The sequence below is a fragment of the Strigops habroptila genome, chromosome Z, assembly GCF_004027225.2.
Source record: "Strigops habroptila isolate Jane chromosome Z, bStrHab1.2.pri, whole genome shotgun sequence".
Classification (NCBI taxonomy): domain Eukaryota; kingdom Metazoa; phylum Chordata; class Aves; order Psittaciformes; family Psittacidae; genus Strigops; species Strigops habroptila.
The window spans coordinates 28,876,371-28,904,337 of NC_044302.2; the positions used below are offsets into that span (position 1 = coordinate 28,876,371).

At 37.6% G+C, this 27,967-nt stretch overlaps 1 protein-coding gene across 2 annotated transcripts in view; it reads left to right on the forward strand.

The window, feature by feature from the left end:
* EDIL3 (EGF like repeats and discoidin domains 3) overlaps positions 1–27,516 on the forward strand; it is a 261,821-nt gene extending 234,305 nt beyond the window's left edge. Inside the window, exons 10-11 of one of the 2 annotated variants that reach the window (XM_030469925.1) lie at positions 14,463–14,618; positions 23,590–27,516. In XM_030469925.1, the coding sequence (XP_030325785.1) occupies positions 14,463–14,618; positions 23,590–23,739 (306 nt within the window). In that variant the 3' untranslated portion in view covers positions 23,740–27,516. The remainder of the gene's footprint in view (positions 1–14,462; positions 14,619–23,589) is intronic. The other variant, XM_030469926.1, reaches the window with a different exon arrangement.
* Positions 27,517–27,967: the final 451 nt, after the last annotated feature.

Consider the following 27,967-nt stretch of genomic DNA (forward strand, 5'->3'; position numbering starts at 1 on the left):
GGTAGGTGTTCAAGTTTATTTCTTGCTTTATACACTTAAAATTAATTTTTAACCAACGAAGTATGAAAGTGGATGTGTCACAACATCTTCCACATGCCTGAAGTTGACTGAAAAATTCCATTTTTGCCAGGCCTTCCACAGAGGTGCAGATTCTTGGACAGTAAACACTGTGTGTCAATAAGTTAGGCTTATACCCACCTGACAGAGCAAGGGCTGCAGGAACCATTTAAAAGATTAATCTTTGAGAAGCGACTACTGGGAACACAAGGGAATAACAAGAAAAGCAAGAAGTATCTGTTGGATCTACAGGGAAAACACATCCCCCAGAGCTGAAAATATGTTCTTTTCAGATTTCTTAATGGTGTGATTTCACAGACTTCTCTGTTGGTGCTCAAAACTTTTAGGGTTTTGACTTCACTAATAATTTATCATCTCCTATCTTTCTGCTGTTTTATGGCAGACCAGACTTCACCCTCTGTGGTATGTGTACAGCTCTTTGTAGCTGTAACGGATGTCGGTATGGGTTGTATGAGTATGTGCTAAAGTAGAATTTGCAAATATTCTGATTCAGATATTACTTTCTTTGGGATCCAGCTTTGTTTATTGTAGAAAATAGGTATGGTTTTGAGAGGACTATGTTTGCTTTTCTAGCCATAGCTATATGTTTCTCTTTTACTGTCTCTGGTTCAAAAAATAGTTGTTTTCTTCTTTTTAAGAAATGTTAGTTGCAGTTAGTATAACCAAAGTACGTCTAGGGAATGTTGTCACTCTTCATGTATTGAAAAATGACTCAAATGTTTTTACTGGCCTACTCTGTGTGAACATGATATTACATTTGTTGTCATCTAAATCTTTAATGTGTTCAGCATTGAAAGCAACAATCATAGAATCACAGTCTGGTTTGGGTTGGAAGGGACCTTAAAGCTCATCCAGTTCCAGCCCCATGCCTTGAACACTGCCACGGATGGGGCAGCCACAGCTTCTGTGGGCAACCTGTGCCAGGGCCTCACCACCCTCACAGAGAAGAACTTCTGCGTAAGAGCTCATCTCAATCTCCCCTCTTTAAGCTTGACGACATTCCCCCTTGTCTGTCCCTACATGCCCTTGTTAAAAGTCTCTCTCTAGGTTTCTTGTCAGACCCCTTTAGGTATTGGAATGCTGCTTGGAACAAGCATGATGTTTGGAACATATGTATAGTTATTTATACTGGAAATTACGGTAATGTTATTTAATACTTTTAACGTGTCTGCAATGTGACTTTTGAGTGTCATCTCAAAGATACAGCCAGTAACCATCAATGAATTTGTTCTGTCTGTTTCCGGAGGGCTTAAGAGACACTTTGCCTGTAAGAACCTACACTAGGTTGTGTTTAAGTTATAAAAATCATGCATACATGATTTGTTCATTGTTTTCTTCAGTGGAGGTACTGCAGAGCATAATGAAGAATCAGTTGGAGGTGAGTGAAAGAGAAGGGTAAAAAAGACCAAGCAGGCTCAGAAAAATCTCTGTGCACCCTGCCAGAAGGTCCAATTCATCCAGGTTGACCCTTGTATAGTGTGAGATTTTGTTACTGTCTGACTATTGATGGCCTCTGGGGATGTCAAAAGAAGGGCTTTTGCTGCTGATCTGCTTCTATTACCCTGGAAGTGTTTTGTCCAGTGTTCTTTGTGGGGAGCCATCAGTTTTGAAATTGTTTCCAGCTTCAGTCAGCTAGATCCTAGCATTCTTAGCCTTATAAAAATGCTTTTTAGACCCTGTTGTAGTGTCACATTACAGTCTGAGATGGATATATTTATGTGCCAACCTTCTGCATTATGTGCTTTTCATGTTCTCACATAGGTTAGGGTGCAAAAGAAGGAATGTTTTAATTTTATAAGTCCAAAGAAAAGTAATAAAATTATAAAATTGTTCATGGCTAATTTGAGTTGTAGGTGCCAGTCACAGACCGTCAGTCATTTTCCTAAGTAATATGGTATATTGAGGCATAAGGAGAGATACTTAATTCCAAAATAGATATAACTTCATCTACCAAGCTCCATATTCACCGGCCTCCCATCTCGAGTATGCATAAGTGTAGGAAATATTTTGTCTGCATTGATTTACCTTGTTGCCTGTGCACCAAAGCTTTAGTACCCCTTTGATTAATTATTTAACAACACAAAGGATGGAATAGCTGCCAATATTTTTAAAATTGAAAATATTTAACAATTGAGATGCTCTTTTCATTTTTATGAAAAGATGTGGAAAACATTCTAAGTGAAAATGCAGCATTTTATTTTTTGCTATTAAATTAAACCATTTTGGAGTTCCTATTTTTACTTTTATACTTTTTCTTATGCCAATGAAACAGCTTTATAGATAATTTTGGAAGTCTTCTATAGAATTTCATATCTGTATTGAAGTGGTCAAACTTTAAATTTTGTGAAAACTATCATTCACATTTCAGAGACAAATGAATTTTTTATCACTTCTGAATACTAAATCTCTGGTTGCAGATCAGCTTTATTTACTATTTAATTTAATATAGTGCAGTTTGAATTAACTGCTACTGCATCTGTGAGTTCCAGTTTAAAATCTGGGTTTGAACTGTTTGGAAGTTCATTTAATCCCAGTTCCTTGTTGAAAATTCGTATGATATTTCCCAGTCAATCAGTCTTTGTGGAACTTTTATCATGAAAGCTCTAGAACGGAATATACTGTAAAAATGGTAAAAGTTAGTCAATAATTACTTTTATGTGGAATGTAGAAGTCCATTCTCATGAACCTTCTTTTCTTTACCCACATCGGAAATTGAACCTGGGCCAGGCAGACCTAATGGCCAAGATACTGATCAACTATTTCAAAAGCATACTTCATCTTCTATCTCTCAGGATTTTATTTTATTTTATTTTATTTTATTTTATTTTATTTTATTTTATTTTATTTTATTTTTTGTTTCTGACAGTACAAAGCGAACTGCTTATTTTTTTAACTTAGGAGGAACACGAAAATATTTTCCCATTTAAAACTAGGCTTGGTCAACAATTTTAGCAAAGTGTTAATCCCTTCAATCAGTCATGCCTTGTGCTTTCCTCACACTTCGCAGTAGGTGCAGAGAGCCGATAAGCATTACAGGGTGTTTTGAAAGCCAAGAAAATGCATCTGTGTCAGATCAAACGCAGACTGAGTCCCAGGGTTGGATGTGTCCTGCCAGTAGTCTTATTTTGACCTGTGTCCTGCCAGTAGTCTTATTTTGACCTGAGGTCTATTTATGAAGCTCTATAATAGGTGCTCCAGGGTGTCCTTTTGACTAATAACACATAATCTATCTCGTGTCCTGGAGAATGAAGACCTTTTAATTATATTCAAGCTGGTACATTATAAGATTATTGCCTTAGAATTGCCAAGCCATTTAGGCTATAGGAAAAAGAAACCTGATTTCTTCTGTAAACCTGTAAAAGTACTTCTCTAGCTAAAAAAGCCAAAGCCAATTCCTGCACTGTAGTGCACTAATTTTCTATATTTTCGCTCGTCATTAACAGTGTATCGCTGGAAACAAAAGATGTCCTATAAAATAGTAGAAACAAAAAACAAACAAAACCAAAAAAAAAACCCCAAAAAAGCTTACTTTTTTTTTCAAAGTCTGATAGCATAGTTTTGACATTTTTAGTTTACTGTGGCATAGCTGTATGAAATAGCTTATGCATAATAATCCTGGCTGACAGATGGGCAAAGTCATTCTTAAAAAGAATGGCTGAATGATGCTGTCTTCATTGCACTTCCTGTGAAAATAAGAGTCATGCACTTAGAGCCTTTAAATACAAGGAGGAACTTTGAGCCTAAACCCCACTTATCTTCTCGGCAGATTTAACTTTGCTAACAGGCAGATTTTGGATAGTATTTCAGATTTCAGTAGTTATATTATTAGTCACTTTGCAGTGTGCGTAAGGATGCACGATAAGTGTGTGTCGTGGTTTGAGCCCAGCTGGTAACTCAGAACCACACAGCCGCTTGCTCACTCCCCCCACTTCTTCCTCCCCCCGCTCCCGGAGGGATGGGGAGGAGAATGGGAAGAATGTAACTCCCACGGGTTGAGATAAGAGCAGTCCCGCAACTAAGTTATAATACAAAACCACTACTGCTACCACCAATGATAATAATGATTAGTGAAATAACAAGGGGAGAGGATACAATTGCTCACCACCTGCCAACCGATACCCAGCCCGACCCGAGCAGTGATCTGGGCCTTCCAGGTAACTCCCCCCGGTTTATATACAGGGCATGACGTGCTGTGGTATGGAATACCCCTTTGGCTAGTTTGGGTCAGGTGCCCTGTCTCTGCTTCCTCCCGGCTTCCCCTCCTCCCTGGCAAAGCATGAGACTGAGAAAGTCCTTGGTTGGAATAAACATTACTTAGCAACAACTAAAAACATCGGTGTTATCAGCGTTGTTCCCAGGCTGAAAGTTCAAAAACACAGCACTGCAGCAGCTACTAAGAAGGAGAAAAATGACTGCTATAGCTGAACCCAGGACAGTGTGCAAGCTAATCTTCAGTTTACTTGTTGATCTATAGTCCAGATACTCAGATTACTGGGACGTTTTTATGTACTGCAGAAAATACATGCAACTATATTAATCACTTGAGAAAAAACGACCAGGTAAATAATGAACTTGCATATTACCACCATTATTTTTCATTTTAAAAATAAAATGAGCTGCTCATGCGTAGGTGAGTTCATTTATGATCCCAGCATTTTTACAAAGATATTTCTCAGTCCTCCAATAAAAGGTGTCACATCATCTTCCCTACTGAAAACCAAGCAGAAGTTGCAGTAATTCATTTGCAGGGAAGGATTTTGCTTTCCCAGGCATTGGATCACCAACCCTTGATTTCCGCTTAAGACCCATAATGCACTGAAAACCTAAGACAAATGAAACCTGAGATACCTAGAATTTCCTGGCTTAAGTACAAAAGCTGATGCTGCTTTGAAGTGCTGCTATAAAATGTTAAATACCTCGCTGTTCACATTTTTGGTTATCAAGTGTCAGTCTGAAATGTACAGTTAAATACACCACATTTCCCTGCTTACATTCCAATTTTTTTCCTATCTGCGTTTGCCAGTATTTTGCTGCTACCCACTCCAGCACCTGAGATTCCCTGTAATGGTCTTTAACAAAGATCTAAACAATAAGTACTGGGCCAGAGCCCACCGCACTGGCAAGCAGGAAATATTACTGATCAAATTGCTCATCAACTTGACATATGTTTTAGTTAAATAAGAAGAGGCAACGGACTTCCTTTCTTGCTGTTCTTGCCATATAAAGAGGGTGGAGCATGCCCATCTAGCATCTCAGCATGATCTATTCCTTATTCGTAGATTAGAGGAAAGACAAGCAGCAATATAAATGGTCGATAATTTATTTTTTTTTTTAATAATTTTATTTTTTACTTCGGTAATTGTTCTTTCTGTGTTTGTTTTATTTTTACCTTCAGTCATAGTCAAAAAAAAGCTTTTGATCAAAAGGTATCAGCTTCATTATTGTTAGTGCAGCAATAACTAATCTAAATTATATATTCCAGAAATTACACTCCTGAAAGCTATTCCTTACTATCATCAGTTGTGCAATTTTTGCTTTTAAGGGCATGTACCATTATGTAAAGAATTGAATGTAAATGATTTTTTTTTTCCAATTTCCGTATCTATTCCTAGCCTTAACTAGGTTCTGGGATCAGTACATTGTACTGCACAGTCACTGCTTGCAGTAGTTTTCTGCTGAAGACCTTGACAGAAAGGTAGCATAATATGTTGCCAGTAGATTGTATAATGAACTATTCATGATCATATTCTTTTTTTTTCTTTTTTTTTCTTTTTTTTTTTTTTTTTTAGTGGTGAAGTATTGTTTTGTCCTTGACTTTCCCACAAGAACTCCAGTTGATGGATCTGACACGGATTTTATTAACTCTTAAAGTATACTAATGCAGCTCAAAAGGTTCTTGTAACTCAACCAGATGCCTAAGCCTGCTTAATCACTGGTAATTTAATGGACTATTTTTAAGTCTCTTACCATCATCAAGGACTGATAAGCTTTGAATATACCATAGTGGATAGAGAGACTATTGCTGTTTTATTAATGATTTCTTGACTTTTGGCGACCAGTGCAATCAGCTATGTTATCTCTGAGAAAATCTCCTAATCACATTTACGGTAAGAACACTCTTGTACACAGATGTGAAATATTCAGTGTTAGGAGAAAAGGTCATAGATTTAATCATCGCTGATGTTATCCTTTTGAAATACTGAAGTTTCTTACACCAGGCTATGCTCAGACCTGGACACACCAACTACTGCCATTTCCCATGTAGACTTGAATAGTCTGTGATAAGTTGTGAGAGTTACTGACACCCACAGATATCATTCCCTTTTGCAGGATCAGTATGAAAACAGTATTATCTTGTTGTGCGTGCTGTAGGCAGGATTTACTAGTGTGCCAATATAACCACAGAACATCAACTGCCTTGAGTTCCCATTGGAAATGGACAGCAACTCCCTTTGGCACTTTTGAAAATCCAGGTCCTAAGGCTGAAATTTGCTTTTTTACTTTTTTTTTCTTTTTTCTCCATTCTAGGTTTGAGATATCAATAAAATAAGATTAGTCATGGTTTAATAAAGTGTGGTTGTAAAAAGTTTCTTTGGAAGAAATAGATACTGCTCTTAAAATGGCTGTGCAGATGATCATATACCTCTGATTTACCTGAAATTTTTACTAAAATGCTGAAAGGAATTCTATAGATGTTCAGGTGCTTTTTTCTCCTTTCCCTGTAATATCTATGTAATAGTGATTGCTAAGTACATAAATACATTACTAAAGGATTCACACAGCCTGTACTCTTTATGAAGTTGCTATATGAATATAGCAACTGCTGCTATATAAGGAGTTGCTCATGGAAATCAAGTGACATGTGAGCTTGCCTGTGAGTTTCACTTCAAAGCTTTCTGAATAATGGTCTGAGATGTATTTTTGATGGTCTGTGGAGATTTAAGGTGACAGGCCTTACACGCCGTTTCTCACTTTTAAATTGTACTGGGGACATGCTATGGTACATGGTACACTTTCTAACTTGTTTCTTTCATGTAGTTGCTGCAGTCATAAAGCGGTTCAGAGGGAGTGTGCTCTTTGAGAAGAGGTAAATAAAATTAAATGAGAAAGCAAGAGTTGTATTCATCTTAGCATAGATGACTACAGACATTAAAAATATAGAGGCACACTGTTAAAATAATTATAGAATCATAGAATCATGGAATGGTTTGGGCTGGAAGGGACCTTAAAGCTCATCCAGTTCCAACCTCCTGCCACGGGCAGGGAAACCTTCCACTAGACCAAGTTGCTCCAAGCCCTGTCCAGCCTGGCCTTGAGCACTGCCAGGGATGGGGCAGCCACAGCTTCTCTGGGCAACCTGTGCCAGGGCCTCACCATCCTCACAGGGAAGAACTTTTTCCTAAGATTTAACCTAAGTCTCCGCTGTTTAAGTTTGAACCCATTACTCCTCGTCCTATCACTACAATCTCTGATGAAAAGTCCCTCTCTGGCATCCTTGTTGAAGGATGATAATGTTGAAGGTCGAAGCCAGACTTTTAAAGAAGAAAAAAATGGCACAACAGTCTTATTTCCCTGAAAAACCCATTTTTACCCAGGTTCTTGAGAAGTTTCATTTTTAACATATGCTAGCTAAACAGACCCAATTAAATGTAAATACGTTTTGTTATGTTACGTTACCTTACATTATGTTTTGTTATTTTTTATTATTTTATTTAGAAGGAGTGGGAATCCTTTATAGTGGAATATTGAACAAAACACTCCAAAATGCTTCTTCCTATCAAGTTATTATGGCTTCTTCTAGAGCATTTTCTTTTGTCTCATAACTTATTTTCTCACTGTAATTTTTTCAGGTTTTATTAAAAAGTATGTGCCCTAATAGTATATATTTAAGTGACTATACTATGATCAGTCTGCTATGTATGATTCCACACTGGTGATTATATTTCTCTACCAAGAGTGTAATAGTTGCTTGGTTGATTTTTTTTCTTCAAAGCTTTTAGATGCAATTAGGCATGATAGATTATAATTTGGGTTGGTTGTTGGTTTGATGGGTGTTTTTTTAATATGAGCATTTTGAAAACAGCCTGAAGTGCTAAGATTCATAGTTTACAAACAAAAATGCTGCTGAAATGTTGTTAAAAACGTCTACATGTTGCACATCTGTGGCAAGTATGCTTTACCATCACCAATTTTCCTTCTATCTATCTCCAGTGTTTGGGCATGGAGGAGAATGCAAAGCACCTACATCTGATGCAGTAACATAAGGAGAGGTGCAATTCTGCCTTTATGCTGCAGACACAGCAAGCCTGACTCTCCTTTTCTTAGGCTTGGGTGCAGAGAGCAATTACCTGAGTGTGCCAGTTTAACCTGGGAAAATCAGGAAGGCACAAGGTCTTAAATGAAGAGTAATTAACCTGCTCAGGACAGCTTAAGTGCATTAGACTGTCTTGGTGGGACACAGGTGCCCAACTATGAGTCTCTAACATTACCTTGAGTGTCTAACATTACCTTAAGCATCCCAAAATACCTGAGACCTCCTTGCAAGACCAGGACATGTGATAGGCAGATCTGCACCTTGGTGAAGTAGCAGATGGAGACCGTGAAAGCCTTCTTTTTTTGATCTCTTAAGGGTAAGTGCTGCCTGCATCTTGGCAGTGCTTCCCTCTTACACTCATGTTGGGTGGATCCAGGTTTCTTTCTTTCTGGTCCCCGGTGTTTTTGGTGTCCAAAGGACTCTTTTTGCCAGATAGAGCAGGATTACCCAGAACTTCATCAGTGTTATCTGGCAATGAGTGATAAAAAACAGTCCACAAAAAACACAGAGGTAAGTAAAAGAAAACCTGGAAGAAAAATTAAATCTCCAAATCTAAAATTACAAGAAAAGCTGGGCATAGGATTAGCTATACTCGAGCAGAAACATAGTATCTGTATAAGGAAGGGACTAAATTAAACATTTTAATTAATAACTAAAAAGCATTATGGAACTAAATTTAACCCTCAGCAGTCCTGAAATCTTCCACCCCATCTCTCTCCTTTGCATCTTTGAAACGAAGCCAAGATTGCATGTCCTGAAATGAAGAAATGCACAGCTGAAGATTGAATGAGCCATCTTACAATTATCTTGATTGTTAAATAGGATGTGGTGCTCCCTGGGTTTTCAGGGTTCTTTCTTCTCCTTTAGCAGTACAGTGCAGTTAAGGAATGTGTTATTTTTAAAGACTTTTCGCTTTTCATGTTTTGGTTCACATGATGAAGTATCCTCACAGAGCATGAAATAGATTCCTTTCAGATGACATAAAGCCAAAAGACATGCTTCAAAAGTTTATCCAGACTAGCTGGAATTAAAGACCCTGCAGCACACTCTGTTTAGACATCCTGTTCTCTATATCAGCTGCTTGGCTTCACAGATCTGTGCCCATTGCACTGTGCTGCTTGTCAGTACAAACACACTCTACCAGCTCTTATTGCTTTCCCAGTCTCCAATGCTTTGGGCAGTATGGCTGAGTTTTGCTGTGTATCAGAGAATCACAGAATGGTTGAGGTTATAAAGGACCTCTGGGTGTCATCTGGTCCAACGCCGTCTCGTCAAGCACCCAAAGCTGGTTGCCCTGTATGGATGTCCAGATCCATTTCCTGTTAATGTCTGAGAGGCTGGAGAATTCTGCAATTTGTGCCTTCTTGAGGCTTGTCTTCTTGTAAGCCAGAGTTGCAATGTGTGTTTCTGTTCCAACAGAGACTACTTGAGCTGTGTGGTCACTCAGCTTCCACATGTGATCTGATGAAAGCTCCCCACTTCCTCTCCCAAGTCCTGTCCACACATGGCTTTTCATTCATGTGCTGTCCCAACTCTTTAATAGTCCCAGGAAATGCTTGGAACTTAATTTGTTTCCAGCAAGTATGTAGAAAAGGGAAAAGGAGTGGAAAAGGGATGTTCAGAAAGTTATGGTTGATATTTCATGGCACATCTACTCCACTTGTACTGAGCTTTCTGATATAACCGTGTCCTGCTTTCAGCTGGTGCAGTGCTGTGTTTTGGCTTTTGTCTGAGAATAGTGCTGGTAACACAGAGATGTTTTAGTTGTTACTCAGTAATGCTTACCCTGATCAAGGACAGTTCAGTGTCTCGTGCTTTGCTGGTGACACGGGGCACAAGAAGCCAGGAGGGATCAGAGACAGGACACCTGACCCAAACTAGCCAAAGGGGTATTCCATACCATAGCACATCATGCCTTGTATATAAAATGGAGGGAGTTACCCAGAAGGGACTGATCACTGCAGGGGGACAGGCTGGGTATCGGTCAGTGGGTGGTGAGCAATGGTATTGGGCATCACTTGTCTTTCTTGGGGTTTAATCGTCTCGCTCTTTTTGTTATTTCCATTTTCTTCTTCATTATTGTAGTTGTTGTTTTATTGTTGTTGTTGTTATTATTATATTTAATTTCAACTAACTGTTCTTATCTCCAACCATGGGTTTTACCTTTACCAATTCTCCTCCTCATCCCACCAGGTATGGGGATGTGTGAGTGAGCAGATGCGTGGTCCTTAGTTGCTGGCTGGGGTTAAGCAATGACCAAGTCAGTAGGTTGTGGTAGGCAATGCATCACCATGTGTCCGGAAGCAGTATGGCTGTGCTCATGCACAGTGAATGCAAGTGCAATTGTACTGCTTGCAGATCCAGACTGGTTTATGGGCAGCTAACCCAAATGTCTAGAACTGTCTCATCCCTAGGTTCCTGCTCTTGGGAGAAATGAATGTTGCCAGGTAGAAGGTCTCTGTATATTGCAGTTCTCAAGGAGTTCTGGTGGCTCTATGAATACTGGCCATATCTGCATAGTAAAATGTTGAGAGCTGAGGTTTATTAGCTCTGCACTCTTCAGAGCAGGGACAGAGCATGCATGTGACTTTTCTGCTGATCAAGAAGACCTACTCACTCCACATTTAACTGCACAGTGACACAGAGTTCATGCTGCACATCCATGCAGTGGTTCATTAAAAATATTTCATCCTCAGGTAGGTTTAGCTTTGTGCTTTTCTTAAATTAATTCTCCTCCAAATCACACTGAATCATCTTTAGCATCTGAAGCAAGGTGGGAAAAGGGAATAGCTATAGCCAAAGAGTTCCTTCAGACACAAGATGTTAAACTGCTTTTTGATCAGCTGCTTGTAGAAATGTACATTAAGCTGTAAACCATGGTTCTTCTTGTAACCAGCTAATGATCCTATCAGTCGCAGACTGATTGCCTCTGCTTTGTTCTAAATTCTGCTGCATTGAAAAAGCCAAAGTCACATTCTGATCCTGTTAATCACATTCAGCTTTGAAGAGTATGTAGTGATTGTGTGTTAATTCAACTTCTCTCCCTGGTAATTTGTTTGATTGCCTGTTACTTGCAGTCTGTACTAACTGAATAAATGTGTTCTGCATTCTGATGGGAAGTTATGACTTTCATTTAAGCTGTTTTAATGCAGATGTTTTGCCTAGAAATTGGTGTAAATTATTCTCGTCTTTATGTTCTAAAGTACTTTGAGTAGGAAGAATGAAAAGCAAGGGTGTTAACCCTTTGTAGAAGGTAATAAAGAAACAGAGGAAAAGCTCTATTTCTTTATTGCTAGATTAATAGCAATTTTTATTGCCTGAAGGCTTCTCATCAGCTTATGAATAAATAAGTAAATAAGATACTAAAGTATGAGAGGGAGATGCTGGTGCTGTATCCTTTTACCCTTTTTCTTCATCCCCAGCAATATATATTGTTTGTATTGTCAAGACCTAGAGCAGAATCTGTCTACTCATTATTTCATTTTTTCCATTTTTTTAATATAATGCACAAAAACACACACCTATATTCTACATAGTGCTATGTAAGTCTTTCAGAAAAAGACTGAACATATGCCAAATTACCTTTCAGCTTCCCACATCATTTTTCTGAACAAGAGTGTAAGGCCACTGGAAGTGTCCTATAAGCACAAAACAATTGTTACTAGGACATTTTTATTAACACTGAATCTATGTGATAATAAAGATTTATTGTGATTTTACCTTTGAAATCCCCTGAATCTTAAGGAGATTTTTTTTTCTCCTTGTTCTGAATTTCAGTGAGGAATACTCTTGAGTGTCATGGCCATGTAAAATATTTGTGAAATCCTTTTAGATTACTTTCAACATTTTAAAAATAAACAACTGATTTTATGGAGGCATTTTTTCAAATTAACAGGAGAGACGTTGACTTTTAGTATAAGAAGCATTCTCTGCTAAAAAAGTGGTTACCCTTGTAAAATGCTAATGTCAAAATTATTTATAAAGAAAATCTGAATTTGACTCTGAAATGCTTAGTTCAAATGCTTCCTGAAAGTGTAGACCAATTAGTGATTCCTTACCAGATCAGCCTTTTTTGAAAAACAGACTGTTCATTTAGACTCCAAAATGTTTGGAAGCAAGGTCTGGAGACGTAGTGTTTATTAATTCATGAAAGACTTATACTAATCAGCAGTGTTCATTTCCCAGAGGCCCACTTAGGCTATGGAAGGAAGTCCCCCTGCACTCCTTAGAGAAGAAAGAAGTCCCTTCAAGCAGTCCATGAGAGCATCCAAAGCAGACCCCTGTGCTGAGTAATCGTTGATTGAGTCCCACTCTCTCTTTCTATTGACCAAAACTGAAAATAAAAGGAGTTTTGCCTCCCAAGGATACTTCCCTCATACTCTGGGGTGCTCCTCCTAGCAACACTGCTGCTGTCAGACTGTAATAAATCAGTTCATTATGGTGGAACCAAAACTGTTGTATAATCTGCAGCCAATGACATCTTCCACTTACTGTTGCAGCGTCTCAATATTAAAGCTTTATTAAAAAGTATTAAATCCTTTTCTTAAAAGGATTTGCAGCTCATTATTTGCTATCTGTCTTCAAATGTTGAGGCAGAGCTCTCCAGTATTCCTTGTCTGATTGCTCTAAGAATTCATTTTGCCTCTTCTTATAAATGTACTCTTACACTTTTCTATGTTTTCTTTTTTATATAATCCAAATTGTAGTGTCTGTCTTTCAAAGGCACTGTCGTGGACTAGCTGACTTCTTGTACTTACTTATTTTTCATTCTTTTCTCATGACCAGCTTTTTATGCTTTGTATCACATCTGTTCTTCGGTCTTGACCCACATTTCGGTTAAAATCTAGTTTGCTCAGCTTCCCAGAATTGTAACACTGGATCTTCAGCATTTGATCAGCCAGAGATTCTTTATTTCTTCACCTTCTCCTTTTAATTTCTTGCTGTAAAAACATATCACTTCTCATGGAGTTCAGCACTCCCCTCATTTTACTGTAATATTGTTACTATTAGTATCTCTTGCCTGATTTAACAGACAATATTAAAAACGCCATCTGCTTCACAGCCATTTATTGTTTGAAATAAATCTACCTTTTTTTCTTCTTTTTTTTTTTCCTACTGGCTTGCCACGTTGCTGAAGAGCATAGGAGCACAGAATGAAACTTCAATTTTACCTTCACATTTCAAGAAAATGTCAATTTTAATAGTGAATTCAACTCCTCCATTCTTCCTCTAAAAATACATTGTTAGATCCATTTAATTCTGTTATTGTATTCTGTTCCTTGGTCATTTTAATCCAAGGCATCTGGCCTGAATCTGCTACATTCACTGTCAGATTCTGGTTCAAAAGAACTGATCTCAGATGTGCTGACCCACGTGAACACCACTTGAAAGCTCAGATTTTGTTAGGCTTTAAGATTCCTGCCTTGCGTTTTTAAAAGTCTTGTTCTAAGATTATTCAAAAAAAAAAAAAAAAAGACAATTAAAAAAACCCCAAGGAATGTAAAAGTTAGAGCTTTAGAGGTAGAAAAAGAAATAAAGGCTCGAAGAGAGAAGAAAAGTTCAGCAGGAAAAGAAGTGTGGTAGCAAATGTTTTGAATGACTTGGTAAAGCACAGGCTCTCTTACTGCGAAGGAAATGGAAAGGTGCCTGGGGAATCAGCCTCTGACATACTGTATTCTGATTATTAAGAGCACATGGAAACACTTCTTGGCTGCAAATTATTTGCACTGGACACTACTGTTTTGTTGGGATAGTGTATGGCACCTCACACCCACACCTCGTACCATAGAAAATGGTACAAGGTTATTCCTGTTGTGCCATTAAGTGGTATAAACCATGAGTAACAAACAGAAAAGTAATGTAAGTTGACTTAGAGCTTGCAGAAGGGCATGGTTGCAAAAGAGTGCAAAGTCACCTTTTGGATTGGGTCCTCTTTCACCATGAACTAAGGGACTTCAAAAAATGTGTGACATGATGCACCATTGTGCTTGGTGTGATGTGAGGTCAGACTGCAAATCGAAACTGAAACTAATTACATTCTTCTGGTGTATTTCTGTCTTGTTCTGTTTAGGTTGACCTGCTTGTCCCTACAAAAATCACTGGCATAATTACCCAAGGAGCTAAAGATTTTGGTCATGTCCAATTTGTGGGGTCCTACAAGCTTGCTTACAGTAATGACGGGGAGCACTGGATCATATACCAAGATGAAAAACAAAAGAAGGATAAGGTAAAACAAATGGAAGATTGATATTTCAGTTGCATTAATACAGATGTCTTCAACTGTAGTAACGCCAGTGCTGTAAAACTGTAGATTATTGCATGCTGCCTGCTTTATAGGGTTCCATATGCATAGGATCCCACAGATAAAAGTCAAGGTGAATAAAAGTTATGTAACACAAAGACATTCACAGTGCAGTAATATCATAGCTATCAGTGCAATGCACCTGATTTAACACTATTAAATATGGGACATAAAACTTTACAGTTCTCCATTTATTGGAATTACTTCTTCCTTTAGAGGAGAAGGTATATAAATAGCAGTTTATTTGTATATTCAAAAACTGTGTGTCTGTGCATATTTTGATAAGTATGCACTATTTTCTGTAGTTTTCTGTAAAGCACATCTTTAGTATACCTCATTACCTAGCCATTTTGGCTTCATTTTTTGAAGTGGAAATTAATCATTGGGTTTCCAGTACCCAATGGAAAGATTATTTTTTATTACATTATTAAATGAATACAAAACATAAAAAGTTTCTCAACTTTCTTTGCAAATGTTTAATGAGAGGCGTAGAGAAAGTATAGGTTTGCTAATTGATTTACCTGCAAGCATTTAACTTTTCTCTTGTCATTTAGGATATTATACCTTTCCTTTAAACTGTATTATACTTTATACACCTGAATTCATAATACCACCTCTTAAGAAAGAGATTACAGCATATGCATTGCTTAAGGGAAACATTAAGCAAGCTGACAAAATGTGAATTATTTATTAAATATCTTAGTGGGATTTTCTCTGATTGAAATAAAAGATACATTAATAAAAATAACAGATGGCTGATATGTCTGATGATGCATATCTCAAATACAGTGTTTTTAACAGGGTGATGAATGTTCCCACTTGTCCTTATTTTTCTAAAGTAAACAAAAATTCTTCAGTAAAATTTAATACCCTTCATATAGGTCAATTTTTTTTTTTTTTTGGTAAGTAATAAGAAAGCTTTTGATATGTATTGGTATGTGTTATGTAAGTACAGATAGATCTATTGATGAAGGGTTAGACAACTGCATCTCTTAAATTTTGATGATTTTAAGTGATTGATCAAATGTACACCCATTTTTTAGGGGAAAGTGTTCTAAATTACTAGATTAAATGTGTACATAGCTGGATGTGTGTGTCTGCATAGACATGTTATGTTTGTAAGATTGTTATCCAAAGATGATATTGTGAAGTCCCAGTCTTAAAAGCCAAATGGCAGTTTACTGTGGTTTTATCTTGCACTGAGATTTTTCCCCATCAAACTCTAAAGTACTTTAGGTTGGGAAAACAAAATCAGTTGCTTTAGCCATCCAGCAGAGAAGGTCCTGAAACCAGTGATTATGTATGTGTCTTGTATAACTGGTTGTCACATAAAAATTGGAAACAAAGAACTCACCATGTACCATAAATGCATTCAATATGAATGACAGATAGCCAGTTCAGTACTTTCCACACATACCATTTTAAGTCCCTGGCATTTAAAAACAGAAGCAAAAGATCTGCTGTGAAAGAAATGTTTTCTCCAAGCCAAACTGGTATTAGCAATCCGTTTCATTCATTTTACTAAAATAGAGAACATGCGTTCAAGTCTTTGGTGAGGAACCCAGTAGCAGCCACAAGCAGATCTAAAAGAAAATGCACTCTGATTTAACAGCACTCTTATAAATGGCAATGGCAAATGTTATAAACAGTCTACACTTGTTTATAACATTTGCCAAGGCAATTAAATTCTTCTCACTTTCATCATCAGCTGGATTGTTAATTGCTATATACATATTCTATTAGAAACAGTGGAAAACTCTTAATCATTGTCTTATTAAAACATCTCACATGCCATATTAATTAACATGCCTAAGAATAAAATGGATGCATAATATTATGATTCTTCAACAAATCAAGAGCAGTTAAAAGCAGAATATGATCAAATACACTTAGCTGAAAATTAGAAGTAATAACTTCTGAATTTAAATGTATACAAAATAAATAAGATGATACTTGATACAAGACTAGATCTCAGCCTTTGATACACAAACATTAGTCCAAACTGTACTATGACACAGTTCTGGAAAAGTCAAAGTCTTACAGCAGGATCTGACATTCCAAAAATGCTAGCTGTCTGTCAGTGAACTTGGCAAAACTTAAGAGGAGGTGGGACTGGAAAGGATCTCAAGACAGCATCTACACACATATCTATTAACCTTTGTAGAGACTGTGCTCCTCTTTCCATCCCCTCTGAGGTCTCCTCAGCAGGAAATGGGAAAAGCCCCAGGTCCCTTCCTTCTACCCTAGGAGTAGGCTCAACAGTTCATTTTCAGAACTAAGGCTTAATTCACACACCTGTCCTTCACCTCATACAGTGATCGCACCCTGCACCATTCTCTATCAGATTATTGTCTGACAGCTGGTGATGAAAATTCTACACGCCCATGTTTAAATATCATTAAAGGTGGAAAGATTGTTTATCGCCTTCCCTGCAACACACCTGCCTGTCTTCACAGGAAAAAAAAAAAATTGTTATCTTAATCTTTTCAGTTTGTTTGTTTGAAGTATGTTAAACAGTTTCTTCTTGGGAGGAAAAAAAAACCACCATGATTATCTGTTCTTTCAGTCTTTCCTCAAAGGGTATGTTTTCTCAACCTCAGATCAGCTTTTCATGTTCTACTTGGATGAGCCAATCCTAAAGTGTGGTTTCCTAAACTTGATGTAGCATTGCAATCTTTAGCACAGAACTAGTGCCTGCTCCATCATTCTCCATATTCTACCTGTGTCATTGGTTATGGCTTCCTACGGTTTATCTTGCTACTCATTATTATTAAATTGCACCATTGATCTGTGCATTTCTCCATTTTGTCAAGACTACACTGAACTTTGATCCTACCTTTCAAAATGGGAAAAGCTTGGCCACATCTGCACTTCTAAAAAGCAAATCTCTTTCCATCATCCATTTTATTACTGTGAATACACAAATTGCATTCACCCAGTAAAACCTTCCAGTTTGGCACCAGACCCTTCATCACTGTTCCAGTTGCATGTGTGTTGATCCAGTGTGTTCTGGTGGACTTGCCCACACTGGATGTGTATAGAATCAGAAACGCTGGCTGCACTCTGGCCTGTGCAGTGGGACAAAAATACATATGAAAAACAAAAACAGCCTAAAAAAAGCCATGCTATATCTTATCCATAGGGAGCAGAAGAAAAACAGCATCACTAGTCCTGTCTGATAGTAACAACTTTGCACAGGATCCACAACAATCTCCTGAGCTTAAGTTGTGATACAACATTTGGCCCAAAATGCAAGAGCAGTGTAGAAGAAAATGTGTTTTCACAACAAAGTGAAACTTTCATGAAGTGTTTCTTCTGTCCCTAGGAGATACAGAAGGGAGATGAAAGACACATACTGGCAACTATCAACAGCAGCAAGCATAAATTATTCATAATTTACCCTCATTCATTCTATTTATTAACTGAACATCTTGATTTCTTCTGCAAAATATAGAATACATAGATTCCTCATTTCCTCTGCAGGTGATTTACTCATCCTATACTCATCCTGTGATCCTTGTGCCATCATCCAATAAGTTAGGAAAAAAACTGTTCCAAAAACTTTAAGGAAAAGGAAGACAGGATAAAAGAAAAATAACTACTTTTAAAGTCCGAACAAAATATGTCATTTTACATTCTGGAAAAGCAAAGATAAAAAGAATGTCTCAGACACAGAAATTATGGACATATATCTGGTGCCTCTATCTCACTATTCAGCAGTTTACAGGATGAGTCCTAATGTATCAGCTGATCTTAGTGAACTCATGAAGCCTTTTCATCATTTGTGAAGTTATTTCACTGAGGAAAAGATACTGGTATTTTGTGTTCACAAGTGCACTATGTGTAGCCTGTATCTTTGGTCAATCTGCAACAAAACAGTCATTTCAAACAGAAGGAAATATGGTGCTCAGTTTTCTTCTTTGCACCATTGCAAATGGGGAAGCTCTTCCAAGAAGAGTGGCTCCTGCCACTCCGGTTTGGCTTCTGCTATTTTAACAGCCATCATTTGAGTTCATATCTGTGCTGAACTTCTATGAATGCAGATGAATGGGAGGGAAGAAGGGAGGGAAATGTGTCTTTAAAATTCCTCTTTCATTTTAAATAGTTTGAATGAGCTGCCTGGAAAATATGAAAGCTTTTCCTCTTGCCTTCAAGAACCAAAATAAATTCCATTGCAGATTGGCAAGTGGGAAGAAAATATATTTTAGAAAAAGGACCAGAGCTAATAGCTATCTGGTTTTTCTCAACTAGAGGTCAGTAGCTCACTATGCCTCTAAAGCTAAGGACATCCAAACCAAATCTGACCTTTTTTTTTTCTTTTTAATCAGTTTCCACTTGTGATTTATAAATTGCATGGCCTGCTGGAGATAACTCAAGGCCAGCTGCAGTGTCGAATGGCATTTTAGAGGCCATTTTTTAAAATAAGATGAAAACATTTGGAAGCAGCCTAAAGAAGCCCAGCAGTCTGCAGCACTGTCAGTCGCTACTAGCCATCAGCAGTGCAATTAATTGTAGATAATGTCCAGTATGCAAATGGACAATGGATTTTTGCACAAAATGATGAACTAGTTGTAAGTTGTATGCTTTGCATATGTAGTTAATGGCCACAGCAACAGAAGACAGGAACCTACTTACAAATGGAAAGTTAGATCATGTCAGGTTAAAAATCTTTCTGCTATATTTGCTAACGTTTTTTCTGTGCGGTATTTAGTTATTATAGTGGCTGGTTTACATTGATAGATTCAGCTCATACATATAATCTACATACTTTGCACAGCTAAAGAACTTTTTTTAGTAATATTATTTAAATTATTATTTTTAAATGCTATTATTTAAAATATTTCTAATCTAACAGTATTTTTTTTTCTGCACTGGTTTAGATTATGAGTGACTTCTATTACTTTCAACTGAGTTAACATGACTTGTATCAGATGAAGATCTAGCTATACTCATTCCAGGTTGAGCCTTGAGCACATATATCCCCTTTTACCACACTAACAGCTTAAGGAAGACAACATGTTCATATTAACAGTCTCTACCCTGAATTTCCAGAAGCATCTCTGGAGGGAAGTTGGTCTTCAGAATATTTGTCTTTTTGCTTGGCTTTGAATTTCTATCATAAAGCACCTACAAACTATGTGCAGTGGAGTAAAATCCTATTTTAGCAGCATCAGTAGACAGATCAAGAGGAAAAAATAATAAGAATGTGATAGTAAGTTTCACAAGTTTAAAGATTTGTCTGCCTGGTATCTATTCTGAACTCGAAGAAATAATAAAGTTCATGTAATATATATTCTTATTCATGTATTATGGAGAGGGAAAAAGCAGTCCTTCTCCCGGCAGTGGGCTCTTTTCCATAGCTAACCATTGCATGCCAACCAAGTGCTGACTCTTCAGCCAGTCAAGGGAAAAGTGCTTGGTGAAGAAGAAAGGAAGATGGCCAAGATCAGGAGTGGAAAATTCACACCCAGAAACTTTATGTATTCCAACTGAAAAGAAAGAATGTTTTTTTTCTCCTCTAAATCACACCAAAAACATATGTGCACACACACATGTATATAAAAAAAAACTCCACAGTCTTTTGTAGAGGAAAGCATCTGCCAAAGGGATGCAGTATGCCTGTAATGAGTAGCTCTATTTCTGGTGAGAAATCAAGACATCTTTCGCTGTCTTTTACCTAGTTTTGTTCACTTGTAACTCTTCATGGTGAAAAGATTACTCCACCAAGAGCCAAAAACTTCAAAGCAACTAAATGGGCTGTTCAAATCTGCAAATTCCTTCTCTTTGCTTAAGCAAGTCTTCAGAGAATAGTAATAAAGAAATAAAAGGTTTCCAAAATAAAGGAATATGGCTGTCAAAAAATATTCTTTTATGCACCTTTTCTTAGATTTTAAATTAATTTTAGATTTTAAATTATTTGTCTGAACAGTAAGATGTTCTGCACTGAAACAAACTCCAAACAGAAGACACGTATAGCTATTCTGCCTCTAATATAAGCAGGATTAACTGCGCTATGAAATAGTGTTTTTAAAATATTCTGCTCAGAATAAAAAATATGGTTAAGGTACAGCAGACAACATAATGACTTCACCGTCTAAAGCTTTACTATTAAAGTCTCAGCTCTCAGCCATTATCATAAATAGTAGGAACCAATAATGCTATGGCTGTTGCAGATTTTTCATATAATTAAAGTTTCTGTGAGCCATGAGATCCAGAAAGATTCTCTGTGGAGAATCAGACTACCTGAATTTTTGTCCTTTGTGCACATCCAGTGGCATGGCACCAGAAACAATCTTACTCGCTGCAACCACCAATTAATGAGTCCTGTGGATGTGCCCTAAAGTCTGATTTCCAGCTCTGTGTTTGGAGCAAAGCAAGGAGCAGTGGTAACATGCTATTATTCAGATGTTTCTCCTAAATTATTATGTTGTAAAACATACAACAGTTTTCTTTTTAAAATATGAATCAACTTACATTGCTATTACTTGAATTTGCTGCTTATGCCATAAAACGCTTAGTCCTATTTAATAATCTTAGTGAATGTTTGAAGGCAAGACATTCAAAATGCTTGTTGGACACAATTATAAAGAAGACTTCTTTATATCTGAAACATCCTTTTGGCAGAGAGTATCTGTACATATTTTCCAGGTTTTCATTCTCTTTTGCATGAACTGATCATAAAATAAGTTATCATATTTAAAAGCAGAACAGCATGAATTTTTCTACTGTTTTTTCTTTTAATAGAAGCTGTAGGAGACTAAAGCTACAGCTGAAAAAGCTTCCCTCACTTTCTCATAACTTTATTTCCCCAAGCCTCTTTTTCTGATCTAACACATTTAGTTAATTTCTTAAAACCGGATCTTGAATTTTGAGGGAAGGTAAATTTCTGATTTCCCTGAATTAACCTCTGAAAGAGATGAGTTTTACTTCAAGTGCTAGTGAAATCATGTAGGAATTAGAAATAAAATTTAATTCCTGTTTTCCTGCTCTAAGTAAATGGCATAACCCTACCATCTTCGGCTGTATTTGGTGCTTGGTTTGTATCACATAATTTTATCCATTTTGCATAGCTATGTGCAGATACATGTACTGGGGCTATATAATGGTTCTTCTGGTAAACAATATTTCTTGTTCTAAGCCTTCATTTAAATGTTGTCTTTGAAATACATCTTAGTAGGGAAAAGAAAATAGGGATGAAAAGAATTTTCCAGTAGTTTTGCAGCAAGAATTGTCTGCAGTTCTGCATTGCTTATCATCTTGCTTGGTATAAAAAAAAATAAAAATCAACAATCATTGATATGTTGCAGGCATGTGCAAGGAATCAAATGAAAATATCTCTTTCCTAACTGCCTATTGTACCTTGGGGGGTGCCACTCTGTAAGTTTAATAATGAGCTTACTGCCTTTTATTGTATGCTATATTACCACAGATGAAAACCAAATTCAGGCACAATCTTCTTAGCGCAAGCTCCAGCTGATTTATGTAATCAACACTGTACCTGGGCAACAAACATGTTTTCCTGTGGTAAATACATTTTTCCCTTAGGCTCATAACACTTGTTTCTGTGGTCAGCGTGTCTGCAGTTTTCTCCATCTATCTGAACTCCTATGTGCTTCAGTTCTCCCATCTCTGTGTTAGCGTGATGCCAGATGAGAAGGAAAATGTATCACTTGTGAAAAAGGATCACTTGTGGAGGATACACGCTTTGTTCGAGATGCCAAATTGATAGCACTTCAAGAAGCTTTCAAAATTCAAAGAAGTTGTGCAGCGTAGAGACCAAAAAGTCAAGATTTTCAAAAAGTCATCAAATTCAGTTTTTACAAGTGAGAAGTGAATTAGCTAACATTTGAAGAGAATGAAAATTTCCCATAAAAACCTGAAAATATCCCAAGGGAATAATCTGATCATTTTGCCAAAAGGCGGTGCCGTGGCCTTTGAGTTTAAATCGTGGGGAAAAATCTGGTGTTTTAACACAGGCAGAAGTTCAGGATCTTACTTATCTATTGGTTAATACATACTAGTGGAAATAACATGCACTATACTGTGCTAGGATTTTTTAATTTGATCACAGACCAGTGTCCTTAATTCATATGCTTCCTTTTGTTTGACAGAAGAAGATAGCATCCTTGAGAATCACTGACTTTACAAGGCTTTATATAGTTTCATCCAAGCCGCATTCAGAAGTGATACAAAAAGATTCCCCTTAACTTTAATTATTAATGTTATTTTGTTGAAAACAATAACAGGATCTCCTGGGATTAATTCAACACGATGCAAATGCCAAGTAAAAAGACATTTAATTTTTTAAATGTTAATGATTTCTATGTAACTTGTTAGAGCAGGGCCCCAACATGGATGTTAGCAGAATAGCAGATTAAGCTTTTAGTTGAAGCTAAACCTGTAGCAGGACTGAGCATGCCACGCTCATACCTAGCTCTGAGGTCCCTGGCATGCAATGAAATCCCGCTGTCTTGGCAAAGGCAAGTACTTTTTGCTGCATCAGTTGGGTGCCCAGATGATCAGGGACTGTAGTGATAGGACAAGGGGTAATGCCTTTAAACGTAAAACACGAGATTTAGGTTAGATATAAGGAAGAATTTTTTTAGTGTGAGAGTGAGGCACTGGAGCAGGTTGACCAAGGAAACTGAGTGCCCCATCCCTAGTAGAGCTCAAGGACAGGTTGGACAGGGCTTGGAGCAACCTGGTCTAGTGGAAGGTGTCCCTGCCCATGGCAGGGGTTGGAACTGGATGAGCTTTAAGGTCCCTTCCAGCCCAAACCAGTCTGGGATTTTATGATCAAAATTCAGCGTGGAGAAGTGCCTGGGAACATCAGGTGTGTACCACGGCTTTTCCTTAAGCCACACAGTCTTTAATCTTCTCACTAATTGCCCTTCAGGTGTTCCAGGGAAATTTTGACAACGACACACACCGTAAGAACGTCATCGACCCTCCAATCTACACCCGGCACATCCGCATCCTCCCATGGTCGTGGTATGGCAGGATCACCCTGCGGTCAGAGCTGCTGGGCTGCACGGTGGAGGACTGAGGCAGACCTCTGTGTCTGTCGGTGTAGCTCAAAGTCCCTTCGCAGAAGAAACTCTGCAAAGCCTGTAGGATGCTGAGTGGGTTTTTCATGAACAAGTGCGCATTTTATGGTAGGCCGCTAACTGTCTTTCGCAAGGAGGTCTAAGCCTGCTCTTTAACTGATTCAATCTGATTTTGTCCTTCAAATATGTTAGTGTTGTCCCTTCTGGTGTGCAATTATCTTTCTAGTTTTCCTTTGAGTTGTTCTGACTAGTTGAAACGTGTTAGGGAAAAACAGCAGCATCCTTTTTACAAGGGAAGAGAAATAGCATGACAAAGCTCATTTGCAGCTTTAAAACATTGGGCTGACGAGTTCTCCATAAATCATACTGTCATCTTACTTGCAAAAAGTGATACTGCAGCTTTTAGCAATAAGTTTACTTGGGGATGACTGCATTATAGTAATTGTGCCTATCAAACACTGTCAGTATTTATGACATATATTTAGAAGATAATCTGTGGTACTGTAAAACATAGTACCTGTGATATTACAAGCTACCTTTCATCACTTTCATCTGAACAGAGTCCATGTACCTAAAAGGTTTTCCTAACTAACCCCCTGTTCCATCTCTATTTTGCATGCTATAGACATGACCTCCACCTTTTCTGTTTTGTAACACCACTAATGTTATTTTTCCTCGAAAGAGGTGAACTGTTTGCATATGGAAAAAAATAGTCTGCTTTTCAGTATATTATGAAGTTAATGAGTTTGCCAAAGTTTATTAATTCTGCTTAAGATGCATTTTTTGAAGGAGGCTGAGATGAGACACCAGAATACTGGTGGTATCTCATCTCAAGTACCCACATAGGTAAAGGCACACAGAACACCAGAAATCCTGAGCCTGTTTCCTGACTTGCCAAGAGGTAAGCACACAACCTAGACAGACCTGCTTGCCCAATTACTTCTTTCAGAAACGCCCCTAATTTCTGTGAGGATGTAAACATGAAGGAATCAGGTGCAAAAAGACACACAGGAGGAATGAATCCCCTACTGCCAGGAAGCCCTCTCAGAGGGTTCTTCTTATGGTGGCGCTCACAGCATTCCTCCCAGGCATGAAGGCAAGAGGTGCCGTAGGATTTCATCAAAGCTGGGCCCTCGTCACCCTCCACTCCTAACTGCGTCTTTTAATACATATGCCAGTGAGCCACAAGAAGGTTGATTTTTACCATGTCTTATCTACAGAAATGCTTCATACATGCTATGTGTTTGGCTATGTGTTTATGCTAGCCAGCATGGACCCCAGTTTAAAAAGTAAGTTTTAGGAGGAAAAGTGGAGCAGCAGGGAGGACATTCCTGCACGTATCACAATTTCCCCTGATGATGGGGATAACACTACCAACCTTTGCAGAGTACTCCAAGTTCCTTTGCAGTAAAGTGCTCTATGACTATGTTAGAGTAGCACCCAAGTCTAAGAAAATCCCGGGACAAGGACAGAGGGGACACTTTATCTGCTACCTGAAATAACAGCATTTGGGATTACTGCCACCCTTTTGATTTCATAACATGCTGATGTGGGGAGAAAGAGAGAGAGAAATACACAGCTGCATGTTTTAGTGAATGTCACTGAACTTATTTTTTGTCACTTTTCCATTCTCACCAAAATACTGAAGTATGAACCTGGGCACTGCTTCCCAGGTAAACAACTAGTTGGCCCCCAGTCTGCAAAGGGCAAAGTTTACTTTGGAAACAAAATGGTTTGGATTTCAAAAACCTGCATTTAATCACACATTCTCCACCACAGACAAAATATATTATCCATTGAACTGTGAAAGACTCAAGAATAGCAGCCAGGAATTTTACATACAAGAATTGGGGATATATTGGTGGCGGTTTTCTGATAGTGTCACTTAAACTGTCACATTTTAAGAAACAGAACACCCTGCCTCTATAAAATTACTTAATCCTTAAGCTGTATTTATACAAGTATTTATTTTATAAGGCTTAGACATTTAAAGACTTACAAAGAAGAGTCATGTAAAGGTAAAAGTACATGTAAGAAATGTTGAGGTCCTGTGCAACACTGCTAAGTTTGTTCTTTATTTTTTACTTTGTGCTGCTTAACAAAAGCCACTAGACTGTTACTGTCTTGTCTGTAACTGTGTTAACAGCATTCCTTGATGTATATATGGACTGGTCTTCAAGCATAGCGAGCAATTTTAAAGAGAAAGTCAATCATGATGATACTTCTAAAGAGAAAAAAAAATTGAATAATGGAGGACAAGTGTCTTCCTAAGTCACCCGCTGCCCAAGTTTGGCACTTTAGGCTCTACAAAAGAAAAGATAAAGAAAAAAAAAAAAATTAAAAAAAAAAAAAAAACACATACACAAAAAAAAAAAAAAGTAATATTTGTCTCTTTAGGGCATACACAATGTTTAAAGAGGTCCAAAAATATTTTCCTGTTATGGGAGAGCAATTGACTCTGAATTTAATTATAGATGTGAAGAATAGCATGTAGCTATTTCATTAGTCAACTGTACCCCAAAAAATTGAAGGCCATTTCAGAAAACTAGGCTCCCTAGCTTACCAACTTGTTTTGATGTTCTGAAATGTTTGTTCTTTGTTCTTGAGTGATTTTTATCATGTAACTTCAATTTTGGTTTTGAATTAGTCTCTGTTGGTTTAGTAATTTAATTGTTTTTCATTCATCTGCATATAAAAATAGCAATGTCATGATAGCTAACATAGTAATTTTAGTTTGTATTAATTTAGTGTTGAGTATTTTCATCATTATATCCTGTGTCAACTTTCATCTGCCAGCAGTCTTCACAACCTGCAAAGAAAGCTCCATACATCGAGATAGCACTCTGTGATAATTTATAGAATAATCATATATGTGATGCCCTTATAATGCCAACCAACGTATTGGGGCTTTTTCTAAATGAAATTATTCCTTAGCTACGAAGAAGCTTTCATTAAATGGCATTGTGCAGCCATAGTACCAAAATTTGCTCCCAGTGTCAGCAGTATAAGTCTGAAATAACTCTTGATTTCTGTGGAATACTTCAAACTTAACAAACCAGATGAGAATCAGGTTATGGTCTAGAATTAAACTTTTTCCCTTTAATTTGATGTTCTTGTCTTGGTGAATATCATTGACATCCGGGACAAGTTATAAACTAACAACACAACTGTACTCTGCCAGTGAAAGCAACTGGCACCCCAAAACCAGAAGTAAGTGCAGGACAGGATATGTCCCTTTAAGAGGGGATGGAGAAACACTCTGAAATGATCCTTGACTTCTGTATTAACTGCAACAATGGCATTGAACAAGACTGAAAATGTTCTCCTAATTAAATTTCACCTTGAACCAGTTAAGTATTTGTAGGCAAACTTCACCTTTCTGTAGCTCTGTAATGTGCTACGTTTATAGCCTAGGAAATAAAGCACTGGCACAAGGTGTCATTTTATTTGTGCTCTGTTAAGGGCTTATCACGTTAAACTGGCTCTGGTTTTGAGGTTGACTTTCTCTTTTGGAATGGCTGCATACAAATTAGCGTGAGGTTTGAAGACTAAGGATACTGAGTGTATCTTTGCTGTACAACAAATATGAACTATAATATTCAGTGCTGGCTTCTGATGTGTCAGTAAGTACAGAAGTATCTGAGACACAATGACCTTTGCAACCCTTCAAGCTGTGTTATATTCAGATGGTTTTGTATATACTTAAATCATGTAGAATGATGTAAAACCCGTATGACCTTGTCTTCAAACTTAACAATAAAACTTTTGAAAAATGAGGTCATTTTTGAAGCACTTATATTACAATATATTGAAGGAGGCACCACTTATCTCAGCCTCACTGGCAGCAAATGCGGAGCAGAGATACGTTGTGGCATTTTCAGGGATGCATTCGCAGGGTCTTTGTGGTAGGTAAGTTTGTTGCTGGCAGTATCAAGGTGCCATGCTCCCTTCAGTGTGTCCTCTTCCTTCTTTCACATAAAAAAAGAAAAGGTTTGAATGAGTCTAAAAATATTTTTTTCTATCTTGCTGCTCTCTGTCTGAGCAGCAGAAGGGTAAACTGATGCTTTCATTTCCTTTAAGTCAGATTTCTTGGGATGTTTATCGATCTTTGTCCTCTCTTCTCCACTCCTGCATGGGCAAATTAATTTCCGAGAAGATAAACAGCAACTGCAGCGCAAACCCTTTATGAGGCTTCCAGCAGAGATGCCAAAGCAGGGCCAGTGCTTG